At 38.4% G+C, this 12,670-nt stretch overlaps 1 protein-coding gene across 1 annotated transcript; it reads left to right on the forward strand.

Moving 5' to 3' along the window:
- The first annotated feature begins 11,699 nt into the window (after positions 1-11,699).
- Positions 11,700-12,314, forward strand: LOC126695970 (secreted RxLR effector protein 161-like). The gene has a single exon (XM_050392759.1). It carries the CDS (start codon positions 11,700-11,702, stop codon positions 12,312-12,314), a length of 615 nt encoding a protein of 204 aa, XP_050248716.1.
- Positions 12,315-12,670: the final 356 nt, after the last annotated feature.

Below are 12,670 nucleotides of genomic sequence, written 5' to 3' on the forward strand. Positions count from 1 at the left end.
TCTGTGTATAGATGTTAGAGCTTTCTTTTCTCATAACCCTAAACATATATAAGGATTGTTTTAAGGGCCGTCACAGATGATGCGAGTGGATGCACCTCAATGCAAAAGTTTTTCACAAGCATATTGTGAACCGAAGATATATGCCCTAATTCATCTTTCTATTCAAGAAGCTATTGTGTTTGTACACCGTAGGGTTTTGTAACCAATGAGCTTCATGATCTTCATCGTGTTGATGAACTGAAGAACTTTGCAGCCAACATCCTTCTTAAGTTGGTGTGTAAGTCGCGTACTGGGATCCGCACATCGAATTGGTTAGTTACGTATTGGGAGTCATGCATTGAAAGGAGAGATTGTCACTACAAAACAAGTCTAATTGAGTATTAGAGTAATGGTTCAACTATAGGTTGGTATAAGATACTGGAATTCCTTTACTTGTAACTATTTGTTGTGATAATAGTGAATTTTCGGAAGTGGTGACTTTAAAATCACCCAGTGGGGTTTTTGCCATGTAGGTTTTTCTCATTCTTAAACAAATTACCATGTTAATTTATTTTCCACTACATATTAACTTAGTTGGTGATTTTTTTGTGCTACCACGTGTATTGCATGTTAATTAACTTAACTAATTCACTTGGCTAATTAATTGGTTAATTTATCACAAGGGGTCAATACATTCTTGGCCTATCAAGTGGTATAGAGCAGGCACACTCTGATTAAGGTTAATCTTTGCTGTGTGATCCATTGACTCCTGTTTGTTATGGATAGATGACAGTCTCTTATTATACCTCCTATATTTGATGGCACTAATTATGCTTTCTGGAAAATATGCGTGATAGCTTTTTTGTAGTCTTTAGATGAGAAAGTATGGCAAGCTGTAGAGATAGGCTGGACCAAGCCAAAGGAAGCGCTGGCCGATTGGGATGATGCTAAGATCAAGGCAGCAAACTTCAACAGTAGGGCATTGAATGCTTTATTCAGTACGATCACAAATGAGGAGTTTAAGAAGATATCCTCTATTGAAACTGCGAAGGAAGCATGGACCATCCTCCAGACAACCTATGAAAGAACCAAGGCTGTCAAGGATTCAAAGCTTTAGAGGCTTATCATGAGCTTTGAAGAGATTAAGATAGAGGAGGATAAGTCATTTGATGAGTTCTATGCCAAGCTCAAGGACATAGTGAACTTAGACTTTAATCTTAGGAAAACCATTCCCGAACCTAAGATTGTTAGAAAGGTGCTTAGATCTCTACCCAGGAGATTTCATGTCAAGATCATCGCGATTGAGGAATTGAAGGATATTGAAAAAATTCCTTTGACAGAGCTAGTTGGCAATCTGCAAACCTATGAGTTGGGTTTGACAAGGATTAGAAAATCTAGTAAGGGCAAGAGCATGGCATTGAAGGCTAAGAGCAGTGACACTGATAAGACTTCAGACGATGAAGATTCTAAGATGAAATCCAATATCACCCAACAATTCAAAAAATTTATGAAAAATGCCAATGCTAAAGGATTTGACAAAGACCGCAAGCAGTCCATCTCGTCTCAATTCAAAAACCAAGACAAAGGAAAGAAAGATGCTAGGGATGGCGGTTAATACATTGTTCCCTCAAGACCAAAATGCTTTAGGTGTCAAGGCTTCGGTCACATGAAACAAGAGTGCCCTACTGTTAGGCATCTCTCTCGTATATGTGTAATTGGGTACAAGTCTGTCTGTGTGTGCCAGAATAGGGGAATGCATGTACAGATGCAAAGGGGTGCGTGTGTTGATGATGTGGTGTGCATGTGTTGCTATAGGGCTGTGCGTGTAAGTGTGCATTGTATACCTGAGTGTAGTTAATTAATTAGGGGTAGTTGGTTATAGTTGGTTAGTTAGTTAGGGACTTGTTGTATAAGATGAAAAGGATGGGTTACAGATTGGGTATTGAATAATATTTCCAAATTTGGTTATCTCTCTCTCTCTCTCTCTCTCTCTCTCTCTAGTTCTTTGCCATTCTTCTTATGCCCTGTTCTTGGAGGCCTAGATCACCTCAAAGAGATCTTCCATTCAATTTCCCATTCTAATTCTTAACATTGGTATCAGAGCTTTGTTGATCCTAATTCACCACCATGACTGAAACACGATCCAATTCCCAAAACACTAAGAAAATCACCATTATATCCAAGGTTCTGGACTTCCATGAATAGACCTTACAAGAGGTTCAGAAGCAATTGCAAACCCTCAATTCGTTTATGTAGAGAATAGCTGAGAATGAAGAAAGGCGTCTTAATTCTCCCAACAATGGATCACGAGCTCTTCAAATTGGGAATACCACCAACCTAGAATCTTCTTCAATGTGTACCATCAAGAACTTAAAGCTGGACTTCCCTCGGTTTCATGGTGAAGATCCAACTTGTTGGATTTCTAAACCAATCAGTTCTTTTCATTCCATGGTACTCCAGAACATCAGAAAGTACTCATGGCTTCTTATCATCTTGATGGAGTAGCTCTCATCTAGTTTCAAGATTCGGAACAAGTAGGTGGCTTTGCTATTTGGGAGGTCTTTATTAGAGCCTTTCAAACCCGTTTTGGTACCTTAGCCTATGAAGATCCAATGGAAGCACTCACTAGGCTGAAACAGACTACCTCTGTGGTTTCCTATAAAGGTAACTTTGAAATTCTTTCTAACAAAATTAAAGGGCTATCTGAATCTCACAAACTTAGTTGTTTTTTGAGTGGTCTAAAAGATGAGATTAGATTTCCTGTGGGGATGTTAGTTCCTAAGTCCCTTAATGATGCATTTAGGCTAGATAAGATTCAATTAGAGTTCTTAATCAGTAATAGGAAGTCTTTTAAACCTGTAACAGATGTTAGTAAACCTTCTATCTTAGGGTTACCTAGGTTGGAGGTCAGGAATGATTCTAAGGTTAAGCTTCCATTGTAAAAGTTAACTAATGCCCAAATAGAGGAGAGAAGGAAATAGGTCTTGTGTTATAATTGTAATGAGAAATGGCATTTCGGACATAAGTGTAAAGGGGAAAAGTTTTTTTTGTTGGAGGGCTGGGATATGCATGTTGAGCATTGTTCTGGTGCTCAATTAGTGGAGTTGGGGGAAGATAGGGTGGTGTTGGGACCTCAAGAGCATGTGCAAGTAGCTAACAATGTACCTGCTAAGATTACTTTGTATGCTTTGGTGGGTAATCCATCTACTCAAACTATGAGGGTGAAGGGTAGAATCAAGAATCATGAGGTTATGTCTCTCATTGATTCTGGGAGCACACACAATTTTTTGGATGCTGCTGAGTTGCTTACTCTAAATTTACCATTAGATACTTCCCAAATTGTAGAAGTTAAGGTGGCTGATGGCAATACTATCAAGACTTTAGGGGTTTATCATGGAGTGACCATTATTATCCAAGGGTTTACATTTGTTGTGGATTTCAATTTGTTGCATTTAGGGGGGTGTGCAATGGTCCTTAGTACTGAGTGGTTGAGCACATTGGGTGCTATTGTATGGAATTTTAAGCTTTTGACCATGAGGTTTTGCTATTTGGGTAAAGAGGTGTTCTTGCAAGGTCTGTATCTGTCACCTTCAAGCTTTTTAGAGGCAGACAACTTGTTTTCTCATGGAGAAAAGAAGGGCTTGGTTCTTCACATTGCTGTTGTCACTAGTTCTGGTCCTAAGGATAAGCCCTTGTTGCTTGCTGCCTTGTTAGATCTTTTGGCTCAATCTCCCAAGGTGTTTGAAGTTCCTACAGGATTACCTCCAATCCATGGGCATGAGCATCAGATTGTGTTAAAAGATGGCACCCTACCAGTCTGTGAAAGACCCTACAAGTACCCCTCTTTCCAAAAGTCTGAAATTGAGAAAATTGTAAATGAATTGTTAGAACTTGGGTCGATTCAACCTAGCCAAAGTCCTTTTTCCTCACCTGTTATTCTTGTTAGAAAGGCTGATGGTAGTTGGAGGATGTGCATTGATTATAGAGCACTTAATAAGGCCACCATTTAAGGATAAATTTCCAATTCTTGTGATGGATGAGTAGATGAACTTGTAGGTTCTACCATCTTTTCTAAGTTGGATTTAAGATCAGGGTATCACCAAATCTGTATGAAACCTGAGGATGTTCCTAAAACAACCTTTAGGACTCATTAGGGTCACTATGAGTTCCTTGTAATGCCTTTTGGACTAACAAATGCTCCTTCAACATTTCAGGCTCTTATGAATGCTATTTTTAGGCCTTATTTAAGGAAATTTGTACTGGTTTTCTTTGATGATATTTTGGTTTTCAGTTCCAATTTTTCTAATCATCTTTCTCACTTGAAGATTGTGTTAGAGGTCTTGCAATCTCATCAGTTATATGCTAAGCAATCCAAATGTGTGTTTAGGTGTGATGAGGTTGAGTATTTGGGCCATATCATTTCTGGCAATGGGGTGAAAGTTGATCCTAAGAAGACTTTAGCTATGCAATAGTGGCCAATTCCTTAAAATGCTAAGGCTTTGAGAGGGTTTCTTGGTCTTACAAGTTACTATAGATCAAAAACTATAGAGCTATTGCCCAACCTTTAACTGATCTTCTCAAGAAGGATGGGTTTCATTGGACAGACAAAGCTCTTCTTACTTTTAATGAGCTCAAGGCTATAGTAGCTCAGCCTCTAGTGTTGGCTCTTCCAGATTTTTCAAAGCCCTTCATCATTGAGTGTGATGCCCTAGAGAATGGGTTAAGGGCTGTTTTGATGCAAGATCATAGGTCCATTCCTTATTGCAGCCAGGCCTTGAAGGGAAAACATCTTCATCTATTTGCTTATGAGTCTGAATTGCTTTCCTTGGCCACTGCAATCAAGAAATAGAGGCCTTACCTGTTGGGCAGGCCCTTCATTGTGAGAATTGATTATCAGAGTTTGAAAATCTTATTAGAGTAGAGAATTGCCACACCAGCTCAGCCGAAGTGGTTGGCTAAATTTTTGGGGTGTGCTTTCATAGTTGAATAGAAAAAAGGGGCTGAAAACAAAGTGCCTGATGCCCTTTCAAGGAGGTCTGACCATATCCCTATGTCTGGTTAGCATGAGGAGTTTCCTAAAGCTAGCTATCTACTGCTTCTTTCAGTTCCCGATCCTACTTGGTTGCATATTCTCAGAGATAGTTATTCTCAAGATCAGTTTATGCAGCAACTCATCCCATCCATTCAAGCTGGTTCAGCTCCTAATGGATTCACTTGGAAGAATAATCTTGTTTTCTACAAGGGCAAATTTTTCTTAGGTCCTCAATGCCCTTTGAAGTCTCAAGTGTTGCAGCTGGTTCATAGCAACCCTATGGCTGGTCACTCAGGGTTCCTCAAGTGTTATTAGAGGGCTAAAAGGGAGTTTTTTTAGCATGGCATGAAGGCAGATATTAAAGCTTTTGTAAGGGATTGTGATGTGTACCAAAGAATCAAGTCTAAGACTTCTGCTCTAGCAAGTTTTCTTTAACCTTTGGAAATTCCTACCACTCCTTGGATAGATGTAAACTTGGATTTTGTTGAGGGTCTTCCTAAGTCCCAAGGGTATGAGGTAATTCTAGTTGTGGTTGATAGACTGACCAAGTATTCCCATTTTATACCTATTTCTCATCCCTATTCTGTAGCCAAGGTAGCTTCCATGTATATGCATTATGTCTTCAAATTGCATGGTCTACCAACCACATTCATTTCACTATTTTGGTCTAAACTCTTTAGGCTGCAAGGGACTAATTTGGACATGTCCACTACTTACCATCCTCAAAGTGATGGTCAAACAGAAGTTATGAATAGGAGTTTGGAGCAATACCTAAGGGCCTTCATTAGTGACAATCCACACAGATAGGCTGAATGGTTGCCCTTAGTTGAATTTTGGTTTAATTCCAACTTTCATACCAACTTGAAGCTAACCCCTTTTGAAGCTCTATATGGTTTTCCTCCTCCTACCTTGTAATCCTATGTGCTAGGTACTACTAGAGTGGTTTCTTTGGATGACCTTTTATGTCAAAGGGAAGTTGTCCTAGTTACTCTTAGAGCTAATTTAGCTGCTGCACAGGAGAATGAAGATCCAAGCTGATAAGCATAGACAGGACAGATCCTTTGAGGTTGGGGATTGGGTCTATTTGAGGTTACAACCCTATAGATAGGGAACTTTGGCTTATAAGGGTAAGTGGAAGCTGTCACCTAAGTTTTTTGGTCCTTTCCAAGTGCTACAGAAGGTAGGGGCAGTCTCTTATAGGTTGAATTTACCTCCTAAAGCCAAGATCCATCCTGTTTTTCATGAATCATGCCTGAAGTTAAAGCTTGGCTAGAAGGTTCATCCTATTCCTACTCTGCCTTCTGTGGATGCTAATGGACAAGTGTGTATGGAACCTATCAAGGTGTTGCAAACTAGGTCTAGATCACTAAGGTCCAGAGAGATTACTGATACGTATCTCAAGACCATTGGGAAGAGCATGGCACTTGCTGCTACTTTAAGCGACACCGAGCCTGAGGATGATTCTGATAATGAGGATGATGGAATCCTAAATGCCTTTACTGCCATTGTAAATCCTATTAAGGGGATTGTTGAAGATGTGGATGATGAAGAGGACTTGGTGGATTCTAAGTTTCGAGAAAATGGATGATCAAGATGATATCCATACATCTTATGAAAAATTGTATAAAGTGTCTAAGAAGCATGAAAAACTATATAGGCTGGCCACCAAGAAGCTGAGTGATTTGGAATTTAATTGAGAAGAGCTTTTCACAAAGTTTGATGAAGCGAATCAGACCATTAGAGCACTGCGGTTTGAGAACAATTTCTTGATTGAAAAGACCAAGAAGCTTGAGGCAAAGTTGTTCCAAGTCAAAGCTCAGTTGGAAAGGACTTCAAGTGCAAAGCTTGACGAGATGCTCAACATTAAGAAATCTGCTTTTGAATGAACCGGTTTAGGGTATGATTTCTCTTCTCCTAGTATTGTTTCTACTAGTACTACTGTTTTTGTTTCTCTTACTAATAATGTTGAATCGGAAAACAATGATGTGAAAAATGTGTTAGCTAGTGAGAACATAGACAAGGGTAAATCTATCTTAGGAGCACCCCTTAAGCTGGATAAGAAAGAGACTAAAAACCCTAGGGCTAAGAAGGGAAACACTCAAAAACCTAAATAAAAGAAGCAGCATCTTTGTCATCACTGTGGAGCAGCTGGACATACTCAACCTAATTGCTATAAGTGGTTAGCCACTCAAAAAAGTAACAGGATGATCTCATCAGGAAACCAGAATTAGTTTCCGTCCTCCTTTGCTCCTCTTGGAAATCTTCTCAAAGCCCTCATGTTCCTTTTGAACTTGAGCAGTTTCAATTCTTCCCCCTCACCGCCGGATCAAGAGTTTACTAAACGGAAAGGTTCTTTCAAGGTATGGAAGGAAAAAGGCTCCAAGTGATTTAGTCATTTTTTTTCTCTCTCTCCTTTTCTTGTTTTTGATTTTGCATTACTTGTGTGTTTTGCTTTCTTGTTTTTGGTCAGTCTAGTTTTATGCATTGCTTTGTTTACCATGTTTTTGTTTGTTTATTTTTTTTCAGTTTTGCTTTATTTTGTTTTTCATAAAAATTAAAAAAAAAATTGAAAAATCAGAAAAATACAAAAACAATGTGTGCTTGTGTACATTGGTATTTGTGTACCTTGAATGGCTATTGAAACAAAGTTTTCTAAACTTTGTATCTTTTGTAGTTTAGATGAGCATCTCTATGCACAACTAAGCAAGTGAGCTTTGTGGCTCGTGTTTCTGATGAGTAAGATTAAGTAATCTCTTATACTTAACACTCGTATCACTATTTTTTACGAGAAGTACTAGAAAATCCTAAGAGAAAGGCATAAGTAACCATCTCATCATTGTTGCCCATCAAACATGAAATGACATAGGCATAGCAAAAGTGCAATGTCAAAAGCTTAACATCATTGGGTATTTCTTTTCTCTCTCTTATATGCCCATGCACAATTTGCTTAAAAGAAAATATGCAAAGAAAAATAAAAGCAAAAAGAATCAAAATGCTTTATATATGATTGCAAGCGTGTCTTCTAGGAGATGTGAGAGTTATAGGATGTACCTCGAAGGTGATAGTGCCCATCAAGCAGTTATGATTGTGTGTGAGTTAAAATGATTTTCTCATATCTCAAATCGTCATAACATGTAGACACTTATGCAATCTTGCGATGTTTTTCACACACAACACGCAATATTCTTTGCTACTCTTGACACATGTGCATGTACAATGTGATTTGGCCATCACAAGAAATACATGTGTTAATATATGCTTACTAAACTGTCTTAACTTGTTTTTGAAATATAAAATTGGTTAGACTTGTTTAGTGTGTGTGTGTGTGTTTTGGATCTAAATGCTTGACATTTTTGTTGAGAAATGGTTTTGGGAGCTCAAAATGTTGTTTGGATCTTTGGTTGAGTAGCATGTTTGATTGCATTTATGTTTGTGTTTTTCTCTTCCTTGAAAAAACTATTTTTAAGCAATCTCAACAGCTTCTCGATACCTCTCGACAGCTAGGCTATCTGTCGAGCCTCTTAAGCTTCTTTTCTCAATAGCTATTATCGCAATCTCGATCCATCGAGATTCTTGAGATTCAATCTCGATAGCTTCTCGACAACTTCTCGATCCATCGAGGAAGTTTCTGTATGCTCGATAGATGCTCGATAGCTTCTCGATCCATCGAGCCCCTTTTGCTTTGGACACCTCTCGATAGCTTCTTGATAGCTGCTCGATAGCTCCTTCTAGCAAATTTTAATTCTCGACACCTACTGATCCATCGAGCTGCGAATATGTCTATATATGGTGATAGCGCAATTTTTCTTCATTTCTCCCCTATCTCTCTCGACAGTTTTTGTCTCTTCATCTCCCAAAACTTTTCTCTCTCACTCCAAACCTCAAACCTAGAAGTTTTTTAGCCTCAAGATCATTTCTTTATCTGGTATGATCTTATTCTCTCTTTTCTTATCATGCATTTCATGATTTTTGACCTAACTTTTGGGATTTTTTTTTTTTTTTAAAATTTGGGGTTTTTCAAAATTAATGAGTTTTTCACAAATTTTTAGGTTGGTTTTTGTGTAAATGATTTTAAATCATCATGCATTGCATCACATGTGCATTTTTAACAATGTTCATTCATTTTAGATGTGTGATTACTATGTTAAAATGTTGTGTGCTAGCAGGTTTGGATTGGGCTAAGCCTATGATGTTTTTAATGTTGCATGTCACATGTTCATGCATTTTTCATGCATACGGACCAATTTTTGTTTCTATCTGTTGATACTAAACTGTTTGGTGATTTTCTGCGTGTCTCTCTCTCTTTCTCTCTCTCTCTTTCTTTCGTTAGTTGCTCTATGGCACCTAATCAAAAATCTACTATGTCCCAGAACCCTCTTCATTCCATAACATCTTCTTCTTCTTCCCCCTCTAATTCTACTCCTTCTCACGTCCGATTCCATGATGATAAAGCCCGTAAGGAATTTTCAGAGAAGTTTTCATGACGAGGCATTCATTCGGAATGCCAAGTCGTTCTATCGGATTTTTCCGACACTGACCTTCCCATTGTCATCTACAGTGAGGGTTGGGAGTCACTGTGTGGCATCCTAGTCACTTGTCCCTCCGCAATCATACAAGAGTTTTACTCTAATATGCATAGATTCGATTATTCAGTACTCATTTTGTCACTCGTGTTTGAGGTACGCACATCGTAGTCATTCCGAATATTGTATCCAAGGTGCTACATGTTCCTAAGGTAGCGCATCTTGACTACCTTGGCTACGATCATCTGAGCACTATGTCCAAAAACGAACTCTTGTCTCTTTTCTATGAGACACCTTCTTTTTAGGGTAACCGTCAAAACACCCCTTGCTCGAGCTTTGCAAAAGGTCCAAGGTTCCTTAACATGGTGATGACATTTATTCTCCATCCATTGTCTCACTATAACTCTATCACAGAGCCTCGCGCTCCATTTTTGTTATCCCTTCTTGAGAGGCTTACCATTGATTTTCCCTCTCACTTCATTCTATCCCTTATAGATGTCTATAGGGATACGACGACCCATGATAAGCTCATTTTTCCTTCAGCTATCACGCGGATTCTTCACCATTTTTCTGTCTCCTATCCCGAGTCTCCTCATTTTTCGATTATGTATGCAACAAACACTGCTACCATCAGATGGAGTGAGGCCCAGCTTTGACCGAAGTAGCCACAGACAGAGACAGCAACTCCTCCAGCTTCTTCCGCTCCTTCCACATCCGCACCTTCTTCATCAACGGGTGGTGTAACCCTCGAGGCACTCATGGCGCAGCTGCAGTGCATGGATGCTCACCTTGACACACTCAGTGATGAGTTGTGTAAGGTGAACACCCGTGTTGGCCATATTGCTCGACGGTAGGCTCGCCTTGGTGGCTTCATAAAGTCTCCTTCTCCTTCTCCAGAGGCATCTGGGGACGAGGATGATGATGGTGACTCTGACGATGATGATGATGATGAGGATGAGGATGCTAGCTCGCCCAATGACGATGAGATGACTGCTTGAGTTACTTACCCTTTGTCATTCGTGACAAAAAGGGGGAGTAGTTTTGGGTATGAGAGTAGTCATGTACATAGGGGGAGAGTTAGCATAGGAGATTTTTGTTAAGGGGAGTGTTTTTTCTTTTTGAGGGATGTAGTGAGGACTTATGTATTTTTTTCTTTTCTTCTTTTTAGATACATTGTTCTTACTTTGTGATAGCAAACCTTATACTTATGATGTTATATATATGATGAGGTTGCTATTACAGTTCTTTCATCTATCTCTACATGTATTGTTTCTTTTCCCTTTTTATGCACATACTTCTTATTTATTGTATGCAATCTTTTATTTCTGCTTCACACTAAGATGCCTTGATGAGTTTTGTTTAAAGTGTTTCAAAAATACAGGTTATCAAAGTCTTCTTACCATAAACTCTCTTCTTGTAAAGTTTTCAAGAGTTTGTGTTAGGATAGATTTTCTTATATTTAACAAGTGAATATAAGTTGAGTGATTTATGACTTCTCTTATATGTTCATTTGTTTGTTGTGGTTTTGTCACGGATTGCCAAAGGAGGGAGATTGTTAGGACATATGTGAATCCTGTTAGGAACATATGTCAATGTAGAATTGGCTAATCCTTTGACAAAACACACTTTACTTGTAATTAGGTAGATCTAGGATGTGTTTAATGCTTCAAGGAACATGGTTTCAAGTTCAAGTGTTAAACCCATGCAAGTCTATCCAAGAATCAAGTGAAGAAGTGCTGGATTTTAAAGCTCGATAGCTAGAATCTATCGAGGTTTAAAAGGCTGTTTAAGCCCAATGCTCGACAACTGCTCAATAAATAGGGTATCTATCGAGATTTAAAAAAATAAAAAAAATCTGATTTTCAGTTCTGATTTTTATCCAATCCATGTATAGATGTTTGGGCTTTCTTTTCTCACAACCCTAAACATATATAAGGATTGTTTTAAGGGTCGTCATAGATGATGCAAGTGGATGCACCTCAATGCAAAAGTTTTTCACAAGCATATTGTGAACCGGATACATATGTCCTAGTTCATCTTTCTATTCAAGAAGTTGTCGTGTTTGTACACCATAGGGTTTTGTAACCAAGGAGCTTCGTGATCTTCAACGTGTTGATGAACTGAAGAACTTTGGACTTAATAAGTCTGCACATGCTAGAACACCAATGGCTTCAAATGCAAAATTAACCAATGACCCATCGGGTGAGTCTGTTGATGTTACATTATATAGAAGCATGATTGATTGTCTTTTGTATTTAACTGCAAGTCGGCCTGATATTGCATTTAGTGTTGGTGTATGTTCTAGGTTTCAATCTAATCCTAAGGTTTCACATTTGAATGCTGTTAAAAGAATCATAAAATATGTTAGTGGAACTTGTAATTATGGATTGTTTTATAACAAAGGGTCAAATTTGTCTCTTGCTGGATTTTCTAATTCTGATTGGGCCGACGATGCCGATGATAGAAAAAGCACCACTGGTAGGTGTTTTTATGTAGGAGCTAATCTTGTTGCTTGGATGCGTAAAAAGCAAAATTCTGTATCTTTGTCTGCTGTAGAGGCAGAATATATTGCTGCTGGAAGTTGTTGCTCACAGCTTCTTTGGATGAAAAAGCTCTTGAGTGATTATGGGATAACAGAAGACACCATGGTTGTTTACTGTGATAATTCTAGTGCTATTGATATCTCTAAGAATCTTGTTCAACACTCTAAGACTAAACACAAAGAGATTAGATATGACTTTATTAGGGATCTTGTTGAAAGAAAGATTGTTGTTCTTTAGTATATCTCTACTGAACGTCAGAATGCTGACATCTTCACCAAACCTTTTGATAGAAGTAAGTTTGAGACACTTCGTCAAGTTATTGGTGTGATTCTGTGCCCCTAGTCATCTTTGGCTTTCATGGTCTTTGTGCTTTGTTGTGAAATTTTAAAGTACTCACAAGTGTACGAACCGTACCGAAGTATAGTTGGACAAGAACGAGGTCGAACCCACAGGGACTTGTATGAACGTAGGAAAATTAATTAAATCTTAACCAAATTAATCCTAATCTAGTTTAATAAAAATTTGTTGTTTGCAATTAAATATACTAAACAAATAATAAAACTATAAAAAAAAAAAAGTTAAACTAAGCAAAA

The sequence above is a fragment of the Quercus robur genome, chromosome 8 (assembly GCF_932294415.1).
Source record: "Quercus robur chromosome 8, dhQueRobu3.1, whole genome shotgun sequence".
Classification (NCBI taxonomy): Eukaryota; Viridiplantae; Streptophyta; class Magnoliopsida; order Fagales; family Fagaceae; genus Quercus; species Quercus robur.